The sequence below is a fragment of the Kwoniella pini genome, chromosome 9 (genome assembly GCF_000512605.2).
Source record: "Kwoniella pini CBS 10737 chromosome 9, complete sequence".
NCBI lineage: Eukaryota > Fungi > Basidiomycota > Tremellomycetes > Tremellales > Cryptococcaceae > Kwoniella > Kwoniella pini.
In genome coordinates this window covers 322,561-342,714 of record NC_091724.1, presented here as the reverse complement: position 1 = coordinate 342,714, position 20,154 = coordinate 322,561, and the positions used below count along the sequence as shown (strand labels likewise).

Genomic DNA, 20,154 nt, shown 5'->3' with positions numbered 1-20,154 from the left:
CGTATGCAATTGGAGCTTGGTGCGAGGAACCCGTGTAAAAGCTTGTATTTGATCTCGCCATAATGTTCGTGGCTATCACAATGGCATCCATAATTCGTTCGCAGATCACTTGTACAACAGTTGAGCGAGATAACCATATCTATGATGTATCGTTCACAGGCCTAGGGCGTTATGACAACTAAGCTCAGCCATTGAGCATTCCCACATGAGTCACACTTCTCATGTACTCAGCATGACTATTACGTCGAATCGTTAGTGTGACAAAGGTGAGTCAAAACCAAGATCCGCCCGGGATCGTTAGCCTTCGAATTGACTAGCGACCACTGTTCGCTCCTTTCGAATCACTATCCTTTGTTTGCGAGACTCTCTTTGATCGATGAGTAACGAAAGATGCTTGGCTGCCCAGCTCGCTGTCAGAGGGACAAGATATAAGTATGAGACAAGAACGAAACTCGCCACTTCATTTCATTACTATACAATCATATCTTCATCCACAATTTAAGTAACATGGAAAGTGACAAGCAACACTCCAACCCCGGCGTAAATAATGTGATAGATGATGAATGGGCAGATCGATGGCTCAATGAGGCGTTCCAGGAGATGAATGATGAATCAGCCTCAGGCCAAAATGGCAACGGCGGATGGACAGCCAACTATGGCGGACATCAACAAGCTCAGGTCGAGGACACATTTCATGACACCAACCCTAATTTCGATCCGAATCAGTTGACGATTTATCCAGCTTATTCCGGTGAACAGGCCAATGATCCCCTGTATAACTCTTATTTGGGATACAGGTCATCAGCGAATTCGTTCGACTTTCCTCCTTATGTACCGCCCTTCTCAGTCGATGACGCCAATATGAGCAGTGCTCGTAACTCTGCCAATGGTTTGCCATCAGGCGTCGAAGCTTCAAATTTCACACAGAGAGTGTCAAACGATCAGGCTTCATTCATCGATCAAGGTCATGACGGGAATCAAGGTCATGATGACCCCCAAGATAGCGCCAACACCCCGCATGCATTGATACAAGAAACACCAGATAGCTCGGGTAATGACAATGACGTCAGTACAGCAGAATATGGCGTGAGCACCACTGCTGGTCGGATAAGCTGTGAGTATCCATTTTGAGACTCAATGTGTCATATGACAAATTCATTAATTTTCCGAATGACTGTATAAAATCTGATTCACAAATTAATATAATTTGCTTATAGCGAAAAGAATAGAAGAAGTACTACGAAGTATAAGACGGAACGAGAAACAGGTGGAAGAGTTACGATCGAAAATAGCTACAAAGGAAAAAATAAGTGAGGATGATTCAAGTATAACATTCCTCGCAAAGGACCCTACCACAAATATCAAATTACCAACGGTGAGCGGACATGTCTTTTCGCACCAGAGGTCGAATCAGTCGATTGATTGATTGGCCTCTATTTATTCGCGAATCAGACTTGATGATTACTAACCCTTATGGTCGGACAGGCACCTGATCGTCTTTACTATCCGGAAGACAAAGCAGAAGAGGACCGCCTTAGAGGTAAGTCTCAAGGTTCGAACTTCCTATCGAAGCCCCTGTCTGCGTCGAATGTTAGCTTTGGCGAGAGACTCGCGAGCATGCGCTGACCGACCGATTCCAGCCGACGATAACCTCGACTATGCGAGTGAACGTGAACGTACGGTATATTGCGCTTGCGTGTCGAAGGAGCTTACTTTGAAACGACTCCGAAAAGAATTAAAAGTTAGGCTAAACGAATGATCGTAGGAATAGCTAAGAGACTAGCTGCTATCATGGAGGACAGTAAAGTCAATAAAACTCGCTGAATGTCCCTACGATTTTATTGAGCTGGCATGTACATGTTATTCTTGTCGGTGTATGTCGAAACCTATCTCATCGCTTGTGTAGGGATCGATCTTGATGTTTATGTTTATGTAATGAGGTGTCATGAATGGAGAAGCATGCATATACAGTATAGGTACATGTTCAAGCCTGGGTGAGGGTGAAGATATTGTACGCCATGCATTGTCCTCATATTGTACAGATTATATAGATCCTCCAACAGATTCCATTGTCTAGGAATATTTGTAATCAGTACATAGCCGATACCATCATACGAGGAAGGTAAACTTACAAATGGACTAGCCACAGCACCATCCAATATTCCTAATTCTTCTTCAGTAAATCCAAGATGAGGTACAATCAATACACGTAAAGGTACAAGTAACATTATTATAACAGGAAAACCAATAGCAGCTATGGTCTATTTTCACAAGAAACCCTACATCAGCTCATGATTATCTACTTGGTTTAGATTTTAAGCAACTCCAACAACATACTTGAGTGATTGCAAAAGTAGCTCCAAAACCAATTAATTCAATTATTGTGAACCATAATATTCTACTTTTTCTAACTTTGTGTAATTCTTCTGAAGGGCTTGTTGCTTTTTTATCACGAATTAAGTAAAGTATTTTGGCTGTTACGCCTGATGTCAGTAGAGCATCTGAACCCATATACCACTATGATAAAATTATAGCAAAAAGTCAGTCAAAGTACGAATTAGATATCAGATCAAGAAGAACACTCACGAAAAGACCTGCCAATACCCCTTTAGGTATCAGTCCCAAAACATGCTCAAAAGGCTTAGTCATCAATATCAGACCTGAACAAGTCCAGAAAGTCAGCCACACTGAGGATGAAAAAAAGAGGGTGAATTGGCGCTCACATAAACATCCTTGAGCAAGATTAGACACTCTTTGTTCAACAACAGCTACAGGTACTTCTCTTCTGTCTTCCAATGTATGCATGATCTCACTATCTTCCGAAGTTTTATTCCGACGACGTAATTCGCTAGCTGCATTACTAATCCTTCTATTCAATGTATTCTTGTGTGCTTGACCAGATTTCGTTCTTCTCAATACTTCGTTCTCACCATTCTCCATCTCTGTTAATTGTACAACCCTTTCTCCATGTCGATTTCGGTCTTCCGCAGATTGTTCATTTGGATCATCGATCGCCGTAGTAGATGAAGAGGATGATGTATCCTCGTATCCCATTACTACCAATGAAGCGGTATGTAAAGGTGCTTGAGGAATCAGACCTGTACATGCAATGAGCGCAATATCCTTACTGGATAGAATAGATAGCTTACCGTTAGGAGCTGGGATGCCTAGTAAACCAGCTATAAAGGTAGTTATGCCTAATAAAAAGAAATCCCAATGGAACCCTGGTGGTTTGCGTAAAGGATACTCCGAACCTTGAGCGATAAGGGACTATGAATCTTGTCGTCAGAACCTTGCCTTGCGAATGACCGCGAGCATTCGACCAATAACTCACAGAAACGTTTGCATCAAAGTAGAATAGAATAAACAGTACCAATCCAAATGGCAATGAGATTCCCACCCATTTGCCTTCCAATTGCCAGAATCGTACCAGCCACGGTCTATCACTGGCAGGCTGGAAAGAGTTCGGGGTTGTAGGTAAAGTCATACCATCCTCCAAGACATACCTAAAATAACAGATTGTCAGTCAATGCATATCATTGGCGAAGACGTCGAGGTGTTCGACTCACTGATCAAATCGACCCCAGTATGCTAGACCGGTCATAGCAATAATAGTGATTGGCATACCATAGTCTGCACAAAATCTTCTGAAATGCTTGTTGATATATCCTGAACTAGCCAGAGAATTAAAGTAGTGAGGGAGAACAAGAGTCAAGACCGCTAATCTATATAGTTGATGAAACATGTTCAGTGTCAATAGGAATTCGGATGATTCTGATAAGACTTACATTATCCCTAAGAAAGCGCTTGGAGTGGAAGTTTGACCAAATTGACGAGTAACAACTTGAATACCATATTGCACGTATACAGCTGCTACATAAAATCCAAAAGTATCGCATGAAAATCGAGTTACATATTTCAAACCTTGTACAGCTACTCATTTCCAAAAGCTGCTATCAATATCTTCCTATATGGACCAGAAGGAAAGGGAATATGACTAACCATTGAAAGCAGCTGCTATCCAATGAAAGATAGCTGCCCATAGATAAGTCCAGCCTATAAAATGTAAATAATTTGGACCATTCGCTTTCTTTTCGAATATATCATATATTGTTTTGTTGAATACCGTTATTGGACCTGTAAATGGAATAATGTCATTTGACTGTACAATCAAAAATGAAAGATGACATACCCGTCACTCCTGATATCAATAACGGTTGACCGCCAAGGAAAGAAGCTACGAATGCAGCCATAAACTATAATACATTACAAGCTAGATCAGCCAGATACGAGATGTGTAAGGTGTTGAAAGCTCTTACAGAAGCTAACAAAACTTCTTGTACACCATATTGACCTGTAGTTTCCTTTTATTCGATCTATCATCAGCTTCAATTCAAAGGTCATAAGTTTTGATGCTACGTACTATAAGATCTAAAGAAAATGCTAATCCAGGTAAAACATTTGCGAAAAATATAAACTAAACATAATTTTCAATATGATTTTATCATAACTCATTATTCCGATAATTTCAATTTTATCAGAATCAAATTTTAAATACTTACCCATGTAGAAGGTATTACTCTATAATTCCAAGAATCAGTCCAATCACTAATATACCAAGGTATTCTATTTTTTATATCATTATACATTCCATATCCAAATTTTATCCTTTTATACCATTTTTCTTTTCGTTTATTTTGTTGATGAGTAGAAGAAGAAAAAGAATTATTATTCTGAAATGGTATTATAGGTGATGTAGTTGAATGTAATAATGTAATTGGAGGTTCAGGTGGATTTGTAGGTGGTATAGGACGTGGTCTTGATATTATAGGTGTTAAAGGTGGATAAAGAGAATGAGAATGATTTGAAGAATGTGATGAATGTCTATTATTTGTTGAAGACATTTTGAAAATAATTTTACCGATTTATATGCCAGGTTGAGAATATTCGATAATTATGAACATTTGATAGTACTCTATTATACACACTGCGGATTTATGTACATCGCTATGAGGATAATGTAGGATATAAATGCTATTATAATAATTTAGATTTTTGAAATTGAAATTAAATGTTTTTGATTTTCTTGACATGTGATTGATTGATTCCCAGGGTAAAAAGAAAAGAAAGATAAGGAGCTCCTCAAAAACTGATAAAAATGTAATCGAACAAAGTATACCTCCGACGTCATAACCCATTCATCGATTTCTTTGCTTTTCTTCAATGTATATTATATTTCAAGCGTCCAATATGAATCCTGCTTAGGATATGAGATAAGGTAGAGAGCCATCTGAAAATACTCAAATAATCTGAAGATGCCAAATTTGATCGAAACAATCGCTTTGTAAAGATATATGCAAATTGTAGTTGCATGTCGAGATGAAAGGGAAATAATAGCATACATATTATTCATACGGCTTATATTTTAAATTACTTTTACAAGTGTGATCATCATCTTATCACTAACTTCCCTTTCGAGCATCACTCCATCTTGAAATATTCTTACGCACGATTTGATTGTTCGGGAAGGTATTCTTCATAATTTAGATAGAAGGTGAACCAACTCTTAAGCCATCAATTTTTCCAATATAAAAAGCTACTCTACCTCCTACTTTATCTACAGCACCATCTTTAGGTTTAGGGTAGAACCTAAATGAAATTTAATCTTACAATTAGCACCTTCAAAAATCCAATTGAAAAGTATTGATAATTTACCAAGCGATATCTTTAATAATTTTTCCTTCATCAGTTTTATAATTAAAATAACTTGCTTCACCTAAATCAATAAAAATCAAATTATAAATACAAAACAATCATATTAGCTTTTTTTTCTTTTTTTTTCAAACCCAATTAAATTATCAATCAAACCAAAAACCTATATATTGAAAAATTATAATGACTAACCTTTCCAACCACATGTTGTATGCGTATCACTTTCTTCAAATCTACTTCTATCAATTAAAGAATTTTCTTTAAAATACCAACTAAAAAAAATTATAAATTAACATAAACGATTAATTAAATATTTCCCAATTCTTATTCTTATATAATTATAATTTTTTTTTCAATAATGAAATTCCAATATCGATATAACTTACTTTCCTTCTACATTAGTTAAATCAGAAGTCATTGCTTTAGCTAATATTTTATCTTTTAAGAAAATAGCTGTTTGTTGATCTGCTGACATCTTGGTTTGATTGATTTAAAATTGATTTTTTAATATATTATATATTTGTTAATTATACACTGAAGAAGTAATTGAATCTATGAATGGCTAATATATATATATATATATAAATACATCAAACTTGATTACTCAACAATTAAATCATGTCGATGATCCGGGTAATTCGATCATCGACAAAACACGTCATACTACAATTTCACGTGAATTAACTTGGAATTCCACCTCATCATATATCAATGCAATTCATGAATAGGATTCTCATATATGCAAAGTAAATTAACCATTTATACACAGACAGAATGCATGCATCTATCTACTATAATGGTCTGAGCAGTTGTTTGTGCTTAGACTTTTGACTTCTTTCTTCTAGGGCTATTGTATATATATTAAATTATATAATGACTAACACATTGATTTTGTTTAGGTCACCTCTAGCCTTATTTCTATTTGATAATGCTAAAAGTGTATGACGAAAAAAAAAAGAACAGCAGAAAATCCCAAAATTCTAATTCTATATGTTGATTGTGTGATTGTCCATTCTACTCTCCTTATCTAATGGGAGTATGTTCTCTATTGATTGTTTCGTCATTTATTTATTTTTCGTTAAAATTCGTAAATTGTGTTTTAGCCATAGAAACCTAGGAAGTCTTTGTTTGATAGATGAATGCTTGGGTATATTGAATGCGACTCCTCAACACCGTCTAATGATACATTTCTAGAAATTCAGATTTGTCGAAAAGGTCCAAGTGACGGTATAAAGGTGTATTGCGGAAAAAAGAGGAACGAACGACATGAGACAATATTGGTTGATTGAAACTAAACAGCAGAAAGGGTATATGGTGTCTCGTTTGATTCAAGACTACGAGATTACCTCGTCAGTGGTTTACCACCAACTGGCACCACCAGAAGCAGCGGGAGGAGGGAAACCACCGGCTCCGCCACCGCCATAACTACCAAATCCACCACCGTATCCTCCTCCTCCACCATAGCCACTTCCGCCTCTGGAGGCACCTCCACTGAATCCACCACCGCCTTGTTGAGTTCTGACATCTCTTCCTCCAGATCTGTTACCTCCACCTCGTCCTCTTCCACCTCTACCACCGTAACCTCCACCGAATGATCGCTCGGTGGAAACGTCGACAAGCCATTGTGGTACAACTTGGTTGGCTTCTTTGAGGAGATCGATAAGTTCTCTTGAGATGTTGAGATTTTGCCTGTTGAAGAAGGCGGTGGAGTTACCGGTGTTACCAGCTCGACCAGTTCGACCAATTCTGTGGGTGTACTCAGCAACATCGGTGGGCAAGTCGTAAAGGATGACGTGGGTTACGTTGGGGATATCCAAACCTCGAGCAGCGACAGCAGTAGCGACCAAGATAGGAGCTCGACCGGTTCTGAATGCTTGGAGAGCAGCTTCTCTTTCCCTTTGAGTTCGATCTCCGTGAATGGAAGTAGCGATGTGTCGTTGAGCGCAAAGGAAGTCACATAGTGTGTCGGCCATTCGCTTGGTCTCTACAAAGACAAGGACAAGACCGCCAGATTGTTCAGCAAGTAACAAGTCGAGAAGTAAAGATCGTTTGTCGGCATCGTCGACGTATTCGATTCTTTGAGTAATGTTTTCAGAGGTTGAACCGACTCGACCAACTGAAAGGAAAATGTAGTCCTTCAAGAAAGATCGAGCAAGCATTTGAATTTCCTTGGGGAAAGTGGCTGAAAACATGAGTGTTTGTCTGTCGTGAACTCCGGGCATGTCTTCACCTTCAACGATTTGTCTAATTTGGGGTTCGAAACCCATATCGAGCATTCGATCGGCTTCATCGAGAACAAGGTATTTGACATTGGCAAGAGAGATTTTTCCTCGCTCAATCAAATCGACCAATCTACCTGGAGTAGCGGAAAGCATATCACAGCCTCGATCGAGGGCTCTCATCTGTTGACCAATGTCAGCACCACCGTAAACTACGGCGGGTCTGGCCCAGGATCGATAAGCGAATTTTCGAGCTTCATCGTGGATTTGAGAAACCAATTCTCGAGTAGGAGCAAGGATCAAGGCAGTAGGGTAAGCCTTTCTTGTCCTGTTGTAACCACCACCGTAGTTGTTGTCAGGAGGAGGAGCCATAGGACCGTAGGTGAACATGGCTGAGAGGATAGGGAAGAGGAAACCACCAGTCTTTCCTGAACCGGTTTGGGCACAAGCCATCAAATCTCGACCACCGGCTACAATGGGGAGTGAGTACTTTTGCACTGGGGTAGGTGTAGTGTATCGAGCGTATTTGATATTCTCGAGAAGGACAGGGTCGATAGGTGGGTTGGTGAATTCGGTAACGGGTTCAGGAACTCCTGTACCAGTAGCTTCGACAGGGATGTCGGCGTATTTGTCAAAGTTGATACCAGTGTGCTATCGAAAGGCAAAAGGATCAGCGGCTGAACCTGGGATTGCATCAAAACAGGAAACACTTACTTGATGAACAGTGTCACCTTCCTCGCCGAACAATTCCTTCTCCATTCTAGGGTTTCTAGCACCTGTGATATGTTCACCATTTTTCCAACTTCCGAAACCTGGTTGACCACCTCCGAAACCTCCTGATCTGGGTTCAGGAGCTCTTCTTGGTGCTGCGCCCCATCCACCATCATCAGCTCGACCAGCGGCAGCGGCAGGAGGGAAGGCTGCACCTCTGGCAGCAGGAGGAGCGTAAGAACCTCTGGATTGAGGGGGAGTGGTAGCTGGGGTAGGGAGTCCAGTGGGAGATTGGTGATAACCTGGACCAGCAGGTGCGGGTGCAGGAGCAGAGAATTGGGGAGGTGCAGGACCTCTTGCATTTCTCATGTGAGGAGGAACGTAAGCGGGTCTTTCGGGGTTGAGCTTCATACCGCCTACAAAGGAAAAGAGGGATTAATCAGTCAAAATGCTACCTGAAAAGATTGTCATATCAACTTACCTTGGAATTGAGCTTCAAGCCCACCTAAGCCATTAACAGGTCCAGTTGTCATTTTATTCGATATATTTATAAGTGTGTAGTGGCGAGACTGTAAGTTTTTTATCTGTTTCTTATTTGAGCTTGATTGAGATTCCGTTTATATGTGGGTACTTTTGCCTTTTCTATCTCTTTCCTAAAGTGAGAGCTAAAAAGGAACGACTAAATGAACCAAATGAACGGGAGTGTTTAGATTAAAGATTGATGGTAAAGTTTCTTTGTGTATGTAAAGATAGATAAAATCTATTTTTTGAAGGAGAAAGAAAAGATAGATAAGTAAGAAGGAAAGGTTGAATGATAAGTTAAAAAAGAACAGTGCAAGTGGCGAACGACTAACACGAAAATCAATCCAAAAATTAAAAGAAAAATTTATATTCAGGCATCAGACCAGAGGAAAAAAGTAATATGATTACAAAGGGACAAAAAAGAAAGGATTACGATTGAAACTGAATTGGGATTATTATTAGGATAAAATAGAATAAACTCAAACGAGAAATATTGTTTAATCTCCAGACGCGTCTTTCTTGTCCTTGTCGCGTGGTTTTGAGTTTCAAGTTTGACTTTGAGGTTTGACTTTTATGAATGTTGTTGTGTATTGTTGTTGAATTGGAATAATAAGTGTCATAAGTGACAAATAGCCATCAACATCAGAATTTCATAGACTATTCTTCAGAACTACATCATTTTCCCCATTTACGATGGTGAGTGTATACCAGCATACCCAGGGAGGAATAAGCTCATCATACCTGCCTGTTATTAGTCCGGTAACAACGCAGGTTTGTGCTCTTTCATAACGTCTAAATTGAATGATGATATACAGAGAAGCTAATCTATCGTTTGAATCATCTGTTTTCATATCCAATCTGATTTTCTTTCGATATACAGAATATAGAGAAGCTTTCGCTTTATTTGATAAAAAAGGTACAGGTCAAGTACCAAAAGAATCACTTGGAGAATTACTTAGATCTTTAGGTCAAAATCCAACTCAAGCAGAAGTACAACAATTAGAACAAAATATAGGATCAAATTCTTTTAGTTATGATCAATTTTTAAATGTACTTAATAGACCTGATGGTTGGAAACCTGCTGGTACTGCTGGTAAATTTTACTTTTTTAACAATTCCGATATATACTGATCATTTTCGTTATTAGACGAATTCATCAAAGGATTTCAAGTATTCGATAAATCAGGTAATGGTTTTATCGGTGCAGGAGAATTAAGATATGTTTTAACTCAATTAGGTGAAAAAATGTCTGATGAAGAAGTAGATGAATTATTAAAAGGTTTCCCTGTACAGTGAGTCTTAAGCTTCACTACAATCATCGCATAGTTCTTGTTATAATGTGAATGCTGATTTGATCCTATTGATAATTTCACAGAGATGGTCAAATTAATTATCATTCATTTGTTCGATCAATTTTGGCCCAATAATTCACAGAATTTTCTTGAATATCCGACTAGGTACCATAGCGAACCAATTATCAATTATGGCCATAATTGGAATTTTACTTTGACTATACGAATCTTTTCTTTCTTTGCTTTTATAACGAAACGACAAGTCTTTTGATGATATATGTGATTCTCTCTCTTTCCAATCTAAATCATATATTTGCAAATTCAAATATCTGTATATGAAATCTGGCTACATGACATTATTTTTTAACCTTAATATAAAAACTATGAATATTCCTTTAAAAGTATATAAAAGCTACAATTAATCAAGATACTAAACAAAAATTGGATTAAAATCCAAAAACTAAAAAGAAATAAAAATTAAAAAATCCAAACTTCACTTTGATTGACAAATATTAAAAGAACTTATTCTTCAGGTAATAATTCTCTACAAACCCAACAATTTCCTTTTTCTCTAAACCATCTTCTTGCACAACTTTCATGTCCAGAATGATTACACATAGGTAACATAATAGCTCTTTCATTTAATTTGAATTGTGATAAACAAATTCCACATTTTGAAACTCTTAAACCTAATAAACTTAATTTTAATTTAATTTTACCTTGTGGAGTTGTTCTTCTTGAATCAATTTGAATTAATCCTGTTAATAAATTTGATAATGCATTTAAACTTGCTGCTTGTGATTTTGATGGACCTAAAAAATCTGAAATTCTTTGATATCCTTCAAATGAATCTATTTCCATTAAACCCTCTTGTCTTCTTTCACCACCACCACCACCACCACCAATAGGATCAATACGTGAAACTAACAAATCTAAATCTGTCCATTCTCTACCTCTATTTTCTTCTTCCCTTCCATTTGATTGTATTTCCAATCCTGATTGTGTTTGTATTTGTGTTTGTGATTGTCCAACATCAGATAAAGGTAAAGTAGCTTGTTGTGAATGAGGTGAACGTAAAGTTGAACTTTCACTTGATCTGGAATTTGAGTCATTCACTGTCCTTACATTAGCAGCAGAAGATGATCTTTCAATAATTCTATCTCGTTCTTCCTCCCTGTCGTCAGATTGTTGCGTCAAAGGAGGGAAATCAGTTTGAGCTCTTTCGTTGTTTGGTCTCACAGGCGAAATAGCTTCGTCCGCTTCCACTGAAGTGATTGTAGCAGATGTGGCAGGTTTCTTTCGAGCAAAGTTACTGAACCAATTAGTCTGTCTTGCTCTAGGTGGAGGTGGTGGAGGCCTGGGTCCTTTAGGTCTGTTTTGTGAGCCTTGACCCGATAAGCTTAGGCGAGGTGTCAGCTTTGGCGACTGCGCATCTTGAGGGGGTGGTGTAGGTGGGGTCGGAGACGTTGTTGTCGGTCGAGGAGGTAAAGGTGGGGGTACCTTGGGGATCAAATTCAGTCGAGGTACAGGTGGTGGTGGAGGTGGTGCTCGACGGGGTGGCAGAGTCGGCTTTTCTGTAGACCTAGCATCGAGGTGCGTCGGTGAGCCTTCTGCAATTTTCACCGCTGCGTTCTCAGCTGATACATGGTTGTCGACCTGGTAGCTTGGCTTTGCAGGGGATAAAAGGGGAGGGACTCTTCTCGATATCTCATCTTTGACCTTCCTATTTGGCGGTGGTGGAGGCGGCGGCGGACGTTTCGCCATTCTAGCAGCGCCTTGAGCAGAACTCTCTGCAACAGGCTCGGATCCCTCTGACAATTTGGGACTATCTTGCAGCTCCAATAAAGTCAAGAGTTCAGCACTGGAAGCAGCTAATACCGATATGTCGTTCGAAGTAGTCATGACTTTTCTGTTCTCTACCACCGATAAGGCAGACTCGGGAGGAGACGGTGTAGGAGTATCGAAATTGATTAAAGGTCCAGACACAGGTTTGTGATCTCGTGGGAAAAAGCTGACCTTTGTTTTGGGTCTGGACAGCTCAAGTGCCGATTGAGTAGCTACCGTCGTTTTCGCAATCGCCAGATTTCGTCTTCTCAGAGCGGCTTCCCTGCTTGGAGGTAAGTTCTCTCCTTCCTTCGCTTTGATGTCCAGATCTCCATTCCGCATTGCTGTTTGCTGGTGAATCGGATCCGTGGCCAAGGCCGAGTTTGCCCCCAGTACAGGCGAATGAGCTACTTCTGAATCACCATCTTGCTTTTGACGGGCGAACAACGGCTCATTGTTCAATGATGCTGGTCTTTGGAGCACAGGTTTGAACGGACTAAACTCAGGGACAGATAATCGTTTGATGTATGGGGACAAGGTGGGTTTATGAGAATGATCGCTTTCGGCTGTAGAGCTTCGAGTTGGTTTTATTCGCTGAGGGGTTTTTCGGATATTCGTTGTGACCGTAGGGCTGGCTGGAATTCCTTGTTCGACTTCTGGAGGAGGTACGGTGGTTGAAACTGGTTGATGTTCCTCAGGCGCTCCGGCCGGCATGGTTCGATTGCTAAGCGTCTCGGTTGCTTGCTCATTTGCCTTGCTTGTCTCCAAGGCAGCTTCTTGTTCTTCCGACTGGTCATGACTTGCCTCTTCAGGCGATGCGGCGACCGGTGTCTGCGAAGGGGTTGGACTGCGCGCTGGCTCGGCCATCAATTCAGTGGTTATCTCGTCGATGCTTCTTCTAGGAGGAACCTCATCGCGATCCGCTTCGAAGTGAACCACAGACTCATCAACTTCTCTTGACTCAGGCGTGGGAGCGGACAAACCTTCGTACTCGACTGATGTCTGGCTTGTATTGGCGATTGAAAGGTCTGAAACTTCGCTTTTTCCTTGATCGGCTACATTCAGCTTGTCGACAGTTGGCGATGGCGTTGCTTTTACAGTTGCGGCAATTTCTTTCGCTAAATCTTGATGACCCTCTGCCGGCCCGGCGAGATCGACAACATCTTCCACAGGACTCGCTTGAGGAGTGGATGTCTCACTCTCCGCATCTACATCTTGAGACGGCTGTCTAACATGTAAGTCTTTTCCAAGCTGTCTTTCAATCTCTCTTCTGACTCTTTCTTCGAGACTATATCCAGCTAACAAATCTTCGTTCCAAGCTCTTCTGTCATCCCTTTCCGAGGATTTCAATCGTTCTGCAGCCCTGAAATCGTCGAATCCTAAAACTGTATGAGTTGGTGAAGAAGGTGCAGAAGCATAATGAGTTGATGAAGGTGAATTTTCGGCTTCGGCAATAACTACTTGAGGGACGCTTGTTGATACGCTCAACGTAGGTCGGGAGGATGTTGATGCTCGTGGTGTTGATGGTGTCGAGTCTGATCGCACGTCTGGCACAGGGGCAGGAGACAGAGAAAGTCCAATAGCTTGCTCGAAAGTAGGTGGGGGCGATCTTGGTCTCTCCGAAGCGCCTTGAGAGGGGACAGAAGGAATGACAGTGGGAGTTGCGAATGAAGGAGGCAAACGGGATGAGGAGGAAGTTGGAAACGGGAAAGGCGGAGGTGGTTCGCCAGCTTCAGGAATGTCTATACCTTATGAATGTTCTATCAGCTTTTGGACTTCTCTATAAGCAGTTTGATGCTTGTGAAGAGTAGTAATATCGAATGAGTATAAGGGAAACAGACGTGATTTTAGACTTACCATCCCATACATTAGTTCGTCTCATACTAGCGCCTCTAGCTAAACCAATAGCTCTTCCTTCTTCTCTAGAACTAACTGTCAAGCGCCGTGCTACCCCCGCCCCTTCACCTCTTACAATTCTTCTCCTTCTTCTCTGTGCTTGCTGTACGTCTTGTTGAGCTCGACTCAATCCATGTTCATCTTCATTATCTTCAGGTAATTGACCTGATTCTAGTATTTGACCTAATTGTCCTAATGAAGTTAAACTTGGATTTCCATTAACTAAATCCCTTAATCTTTCTTGAGATCTTCTTCGATTCGCTGCTCTTTCTCTTAATTCCCTTTGTTCACGCTGTTCACTAGATCGACGTCTAGTATTAGGCGGCAATTGAGGTGTGTTGCCTGATCCTTGAATTCTGGGTGTAGCAGATGTACCTCCAGGTATAATCATAGGAGGAGAAAGTAAAGATGTGACGTATTTTTGTGGTCTTGTAGTTTGACCTTGACCACTCATAGGTCTGTTATAAACTACATCACTTGTATTTCGATTGACATTGGAAGATGATCCAGCTTCTTCATTTCCCCCTTCTTCTCTTAAATTTGGTGTAGACTTATTGCGCTTGTGTTGGGATGAGCGAATGAAAGAAGAAGGTAGAATCAAATTTGATGAAGAAGCTGTGGCTGCGAGTTGATCGATTGTAGAGGATGATAATGATGAAATTGGTGTAGGAGCTAAAGCGAGATATGGAGTCGGGATTGGTCCTGATCTAGGAGTAGGTGATGGTGAAACTTTTGGCTTTTTGCGTGCTTTTGCTCGACCTCCTACATGTAATATTTAGCGTGCGGTCTGATTTTGATCGAAGTGACTCGTGAAGAAGGACTTACCCCCAGCTGGAGTCTGCAGGGAACGAAAATGAGACTGAATATCAGCGAAACTTGCAACACAATATGAACAGAAGATTCAGAGAGGTATACTACCTACGTTGCCATACAAGAAAAGTGAACTCACGTTACCCCTGGATTCCAATGGATCATCTTTCCTTCTACCTGTAGTAGCACCTGTTCGTCCAGAATTCATCTCTCAACCTGATCCAGTATGACCTTTGGTTCATCGATTCAACAAAAATTACTTTTCAATCAAAGTCCGTATGTATATATGTATTTTTGACCATGTATCAGTACTTGTCGAGTCCTGAGACTGTTTGGATGCGAATATGACTGTAAGCTGTAATATACTATGCAAAGTTGCAAAGAAGCGAAATCTAAGTTAATTAATGTTAAAAAAGCCAAGCACAGCTGTAAGTGTGTGGTGAGTTGCAAAGTGCGTCATAAAATTCCCGTCCCTCAACCGGACACATGCTTAATTTCATCACCCACAACACCGACGCCACCAATCTCATCTGTAGTCTTCCTTTATACAAAATATATAGAGGTAGATATGGACAAGATCAAAGTTCGCTGGCAATGCAGTCTATGAATTGTACAAGTCAAAATATAAAGCATGCTTCATTCATTCAATGCATTCAATTGATAATATGATCTTCAACCCTTCAGTTCCCTTCCGGCCGAAACCCTCTTCAACCTATTTTGAGACTACATTTATGTGCTCTTGTCAACAATCTTTTGTTGTGCGTCCTGAGCGAATCATTTCGTATCAGCACTCTATACTGTACTATACTAGATGATGTATAAACGATGTCTGCTTGTGGAGTGGGTTTGAGAGGGATAAGGTAGGAGAAATGAGCTTCGTGCGAGAGTTTTTACTTACAACTTCAGCTTGAGCTTTGGCGAGCTTCTCTTTAGCTTGCTTGAGTCTTTCAGCTTCGTGTTCTTTGATGTATTTAGATTCGGAAGCTTGTTCTCGGTTTCTAAAGAAGAGAATAGATTCAAATCAGCGTTGTCCTGAACGGTGTGAACCCTCATAATGATATATAGCTAAGGAACAAGCAGATACTACATTGGAAATTCGAAGAGGCTAAGGTACTATTGACTCACTTGAAACCGGTAGAAGAAGCAGTAGCACCTTCGGCTCGAGTGTCAGGAGAATAGTTTCTTACGAACATGGGCTGTTCAGCATTATGAGGAGATTCGGGAACAAGAACATATATCGATTGAGTCGTGATTATGCGTTAAAAAAAGGGAGATTATGCAACAACAATCAATTAGCTTACTGTCATATTCTGATAATAATACGATAGTGTAGTTTCTCGGATGATGAGAAGTGTGACTGGTTAAATCACAAGTACGATCAAGCTAATGTGTGGATGGTTGTACACGGAGATGCACTTACAGCAGGAGCTCTGAGAGCCATGAATCTAGCAGTGGAAGAAGCTCGGAGAATGGACATTATGTTTTGTTTCGTAGGCGATGTTGAGTATTTGTGAGTTAAGAAGTATTTGTGGAATGTTAAATGACGTTGGAGTAATGAGGTGGGAAATGTCAAGACGAGATGATCCGGCATAGACACCAATATAGCATGGTAATTGGCTAATACGGAACTAATTCCGATTTTGATTCCATTGTGTCATTCATAGTGACGTGGCTTTTCCTTCACCAAGTCAAGGACTCTCATCGATCATCCAACAGGTCTTATCAGATATGCATTTCACTTGTTGTTTTGAATATAATTTGTTTTATGAACATGATATATTATAAAATATGTAAATCGGAAATATCAGACATCGAGCTTTCAAAAAAGCCTATTTGCCAAATTTTGATAAACTTCCTTCAAAGGTATGATCTAATACGGGAACGCCAAATTATACTCTATTGGCCATAATCTTATTTGATTTCGAATTATTAGCTTCCATACTTCCAGGATCATATCCTTCCGTTAAAGGAGCTGGATGATATTGATCTTGTTCATCATCAACAGCAGTTCTAGTTGGTGAATGTTCATTGCCATGACGAGTTTCCTTTTCAGTAGAAGGTAACACAGGAACATTAAAACCTTCTGCATCAGGTAAACTTTGTTGATCTCCCAATCTTGGATTTCTAAGACATAGTGAAGCAATTACTAGTAATGTTGAAATGCAAATACCTGTAATAGTTAAATATCTTTGAACTTCTCTATATGCTTCACTTGCTGCTTCTCTTTCTGGAGTTCCAGGTGGATATGTCGCTACTAAAGTAAGAGGATCAAGGAAAGTTGATGCTGCCATTGTAGCTGGATCTGAAACTCCATATCTAGTGAATGATGTTAATAAGTGCTTTGGCAAACTGTTATTCCAGATAGCAGCTGCGATGGTATTACTACAATATCAGATGCTATGATCAGCCTCGCAAGAATATCAAGATTACGCGAAATCCCGCTGACTTACCCAAGAGCACTACCTATAGAATAAGAAGCCAAGTATAATGAAGTAACCGTAGCGGTTCGTTCATGCTGTACAGCAGACTGAATCATGACTTGTGTAGGATAAGGGAAGAGACCACCTGAGTTGCGAAAAGAATACTTTAGTATATACTCTTGCTTTTCCCCAATGCACCTGTAAAGAAACAGTTTGCAGCTCACCAGCAATACCAAGTACGACTTCTGCGCCAACCAGACCAGCAAAGTCATGTGCTGAAAATCCACCTCTAAACCTAATCAAAAGACCAAAAGCAAGAACGAAAAGAAGTGTACCAGCAACAATAAACCATTTCATTCTTCTCACTCGTCGAATAACTAAACCAAGAGCCACACCAATTACCACCGAACAGAAGGAGTAAATATTTTGAACTCTCGTAGCGGATGTGATATCCCTATGCAGTTCATAGCATATCAGCTATAATTCTCATGTGATCTGATCGATAAAGTAAATTTACCTGTCGAAAGCTAAAGTAAGTGTATAGTACAAGTAATCTCCTTGAGTATACCAAGCTGTATTAAGTAACATTGCAATACAGATTGGAGCGAGTACCATTCTAGTATCTTTAAATAATCTAAAAGGTACAGCAGGATGTCTTGCAATTTTAGTTTCCCAAATAATAAATGCTGGTAATGCAACAACAAAACCAATTACTAAAGGAGCTATGATATGTGCTGCTTTCCAAGTATTTGATACTCCACCTGCTAAAGTAAACGGTACGAGTATTAAACCGAAAACAGCTGCTAAAAGTATTAAACCGATTAAATCAATTTGCCAAAAAATTTCAACCCATAATGAAGGTTGAAGTAAAGTTTTTATTGGTGAAGGTATATCTTTGAGTAATCCTCTTCGGTTTGCTCTCCATTCTGCTTCAAGTAAAGAACCAAACAATGGTATCGTCATAACGGGAAATATGATCGCCCACATTCCTTTTCATATCAAGATGGTATCAGCTTCAGGTAGTCCCTCAAATGGATAGGGTGTAGATAGTTTAATATGCAAACTCACCTATACCCCATCCCCAAGTCGTTGCACCTAGGACAGCTGAAGCGATATTACCAGAAACCCAAGCATTAATGATGAAAGGCATAGCTGGTATATAACTGAAGAATAATCGAGATCGCAAAGAAGTCACATCGGCAATGAGCACTTCTACCAGCACTATGGAGATACAGATCGAATCAGATACCCTGTATGTGCATATAGCAAGCCATGCAGTACAGCATTATTTAAGATACTTACGCATAATTCCAGTATAACCGAATTGGTAAATTACAGCTCCTCCTGCAAAAGCCCCTAGGCCTTTAGCCGTGGCTTGAACGACGGTTCCTGGAGCAGTGAGAACAATGTTAGTAAATCCTCTGACAATATGACTTGATCCAGAGTAAAAGATCTAAACTCACCAATTGCATAGAAGATAACACTGATGAACAAAATACTAACTCTACCGAAATAATCGGATATCTTGGCAAAACCAGGTTGTGCAGCAGCAGCTACAACAGATCGAACAACAGTAACAGTTGAAAGTTGAGAAGAAGTTTTTAAATCGGATAATGCAGTAGCTTGATAAGTGTATCTAACAGTACCATCTAAACCATAACTATCTATGAATATTCAATTCAATCATATCAGTTATTATATTAATAAATATCCTTTCAATTGTGGAGAAAAAATAACTCACAAGCAACTAGAAAAACAGATAAGAATAAAACCCATTTATGCCAAGTTGTAAAACAAGTTGCAATAGCTTCAATACGTCTTACACCTGGGGATTTATCTCCAAAAGCAGTATTATCATCACCTTGCTTCTCAATTTCTTTACTAATTATATAATCAGGATATAATGGATCACCTCTTCCATGATTTTTATTCATTTTGAATAGATATTAACCTCAAAATAACTTCAAATCCGATAATATTAATTCCAATCAATCGAAAAAAGGTTGTGTGAAAAGAACTCAATATTTGTCAAGTATTTAAGTATTTTTTTAAGCGATTAGTTTTCGTGTCGATGACGATGTTCCGATTCTTTTCTTTTCTTTTTTCCCCGTTTATCTGATAAAGTCATCATATAAAAAAGGCACGGCTAAAAGACGAATCTTCTCCTGAGACGTTGTCTTTTTGATTAGGGAAAAAAAGAGAAGTGTCACATATGAAAATGACCTTCTTTACGAGTACTCCACAAGTTGAGCTCCGAATAGCATGAATTCATACTTCGTTAAAGACTTGGCAAAAATTGGGGGCTGAGAAAGGGAAGGAAGAAAAGGGTAAAATAAAAAGTTTATTTTCGGCCGACCTTATCTGATTAGGGTCAGATTACAAGTTTCATCCACAGAAACAATAAAATTCCCCGCTTGGATCGGACTATTGGTGAGGACTATAGTTGAAGATTTGATTGAACCAGCATACATGATGCATCAGGATCAGCTCACAGGAGATCAATCTCGGCTCAAGAGGAAATGCTTTGAATGCTTAAATTCAACGGAATCAAACCATTTCAGACGATAGTGACCCTTCTTTGCGGTGTCAGAAGCCTCTTCTGAAGCTTTCGAGAACCTCACAACATCAACCATAGCCTTTACAATCCTTTGCTGCATTTCCGGTCGGCTGATCGTATAGACTTCTAACCAGGTGGAAAATCTTTCAGCGAAATTTGGTATATGGCTCTCAAGGCGCTTGACATCTTTT

The 20,154-nt window shown here is 39.7% G+C and overlaps 8 protein-coding genes across 8 annotated transcripts; 2 read left to right on the top strand and 6 right to left on the bottom strand.

Annotated features, from left to right (window-relative positions):
• Window positions 1-507: 507 nt before the first annotated feature.
• On the top strand, window positions 508-1,759 carry I206_106411 (uncharacterized protein; the record flags this gene model as incomplete). Its single annotated transcript, XM_019158909.1, has 4 exons — window positions 508-1,114; window positions 1,218-1,375; window positions 1,486-1,540; window positions 1,596-1,759. 4 exons carry the CDS (start codon window positions 508-510, stop codon window positions 1,757-1,759), a joined length of 984 nt encoding a protein of 327 aa, XP_019008047.1.
• Window positions 1,760-2,043: 284 nt separating this feature from the next.
• On the bottom strand, window positions 2,044-4,904 carry I206_106410 (uncharacterized protein; the record flags this gene model as incomplete). The annotated part of the gene is made up of 14 exons (XM_019158908.1): window positions 2,044-2,073; window positions 2,133-2,261; window positions 2,338-2,517; window positions 2,587-2,660; window positions 2,724-3,098; window positions 3,150-3,270; window positions 3,335-3,506; window positions 3,570-3,725; window positions 3,789-3,933; window positions 4,003-4,137; window positions 4,193-4,256; window positions 4,320-4,364; window positions 4,424-4,477; window positions 4,563-4,904. The coding sequence occupies 14 exons, from the start codon at window positions 4,902-4,904 to the stop codon at window positions 2,044-2,046; spliced, it is 2,022 nt and encodes a 673-aa protein (XP_019008046.1).
• A 639-nt stretch (window positions 4,905-5,543) lies between these two features.
• Window positions 5,544-6,187, bottom strand: I206_106409 (uncharacterized protein; the record flags this gene model as incomplete). The annotated part of the gene is made up of 4 exons (XM_019158907.1): window positions 5,544-5,649; window positions 5,716-5,776; window positions 5,905-5,984; window positions 6,099-6,187. 4 exons carry the CDS (start codon window positions 6,185-6,187, stop codon window positions 5,544-5,546), a joined length of 336 nt encoding a protein of 111 aa, XP_019008045.1.
• An 883-nt stretch (window positions 6,188-7,070) lies between these two features.
• Window positions 7,071-9,175, bottom strand: I206_106408 (ATP-dependent RNA helicase ded1; the record flags this gene model as incomplete). Its single annotated transcript, XM_019158906.1, has 3 exons — window positions 7,071-8,582; window positions 8,646-9,058; window positions 9,124-9,175. 3 exons carry the CDS (start codon window positions 9,173-9,175, stop codon window positions 7,071-7,073), a joined length of 1,977 nt encoding a protein of 658 aa, XP_019008044.1.
• A 682-nt stretch (window positions 9,176-9,857) lies between these two features.
• I206_106407 (uncharacterized protein) lies at window positions 9,858-10,591 on the top strand (the record flags this gene model as incomplete). The annotated part of the gene is made up of 5 exons (XM_019158905.2): window positions 9,858-9,860; window positions 9,920-9,935; window positions 10,045-10,257; window positions 10,312-10,456; window positions 10,540-10,591. 5 exons carry the CDS (start codon window positions 9,858-9,860, stop codon window positions 10,589-10,591), a joined length of 429 nt encoding a protein of 142 aa, XP_019008043.2.
• Window positions 10,592-10,978: 387 nt separating this feature from the next.
• I206_106406 (uncharacterized protein) lies at window positions 10,979-15,194 on the bottom strand (the record flags this gene model as incomplete). The annotated part of the gene is made up of 4 exons (XM_019158904.1): window positions 10,979-14,022; window positions 14,138-14,938; window positions 15,002-15,014; window positions 15,126-15,194. 4 exons carry the CDS (start codon window positions 15,192-15,194, stop codon window positions 10,979-10,981), a joined length of 3,927 nt encoding a protein of 1,308 aa, XP_019008042.1.
• Window positions 15,195-15,715: 521 nt separating this feature from the next.
• Window positions 15,716-16,463, bottom strand: I206_106405 (uncharacterized protein; the record flags this gene model as incomplete). Its single annotated transcript, XM_019158903.1, has 4 exons — window positions 15,716-15,751; window positions 15,885-15,984; window positions 16,112-16,182; window positions 16,407-16,463. 4 exons carry the CDS (start codon window positions 16,461-16,463, stop codon window positions 15,716-15,718), a joined length of 264 nt encoding a protein of 87 aa, XP_019008041.1.
• A 412-nt stretch (window positions 16,464-16,875) lies between these two features.
• On the bottom strand, window positions 16,876-19,340 carry I206_106404 (uncharacterized protein; the record flags this gene model as incomplete). The annotated part of the gene is made up of 8 exons (XM_019158902.1): window positions 16,876-17,368; window positions 17,437-17,551; window positions 17,631-17,860; window positions 17,924-18,395; window positions 18,475-18,627; window positions 18,709-18,795; window positions 18,870-19,070; window positions 19,148-19,340. The coding sequence occupies 8 exons, from the start codon at window positions 19,338-19,340 to the stop codon at window positions 16,876-16,878; spliced, it is 1,944 nt and encodes a 647-aa protein (XP_019008040.1).
• Between the last annotated feature and the right edge of the window lie 814 nt (window positions 19,341-20,154).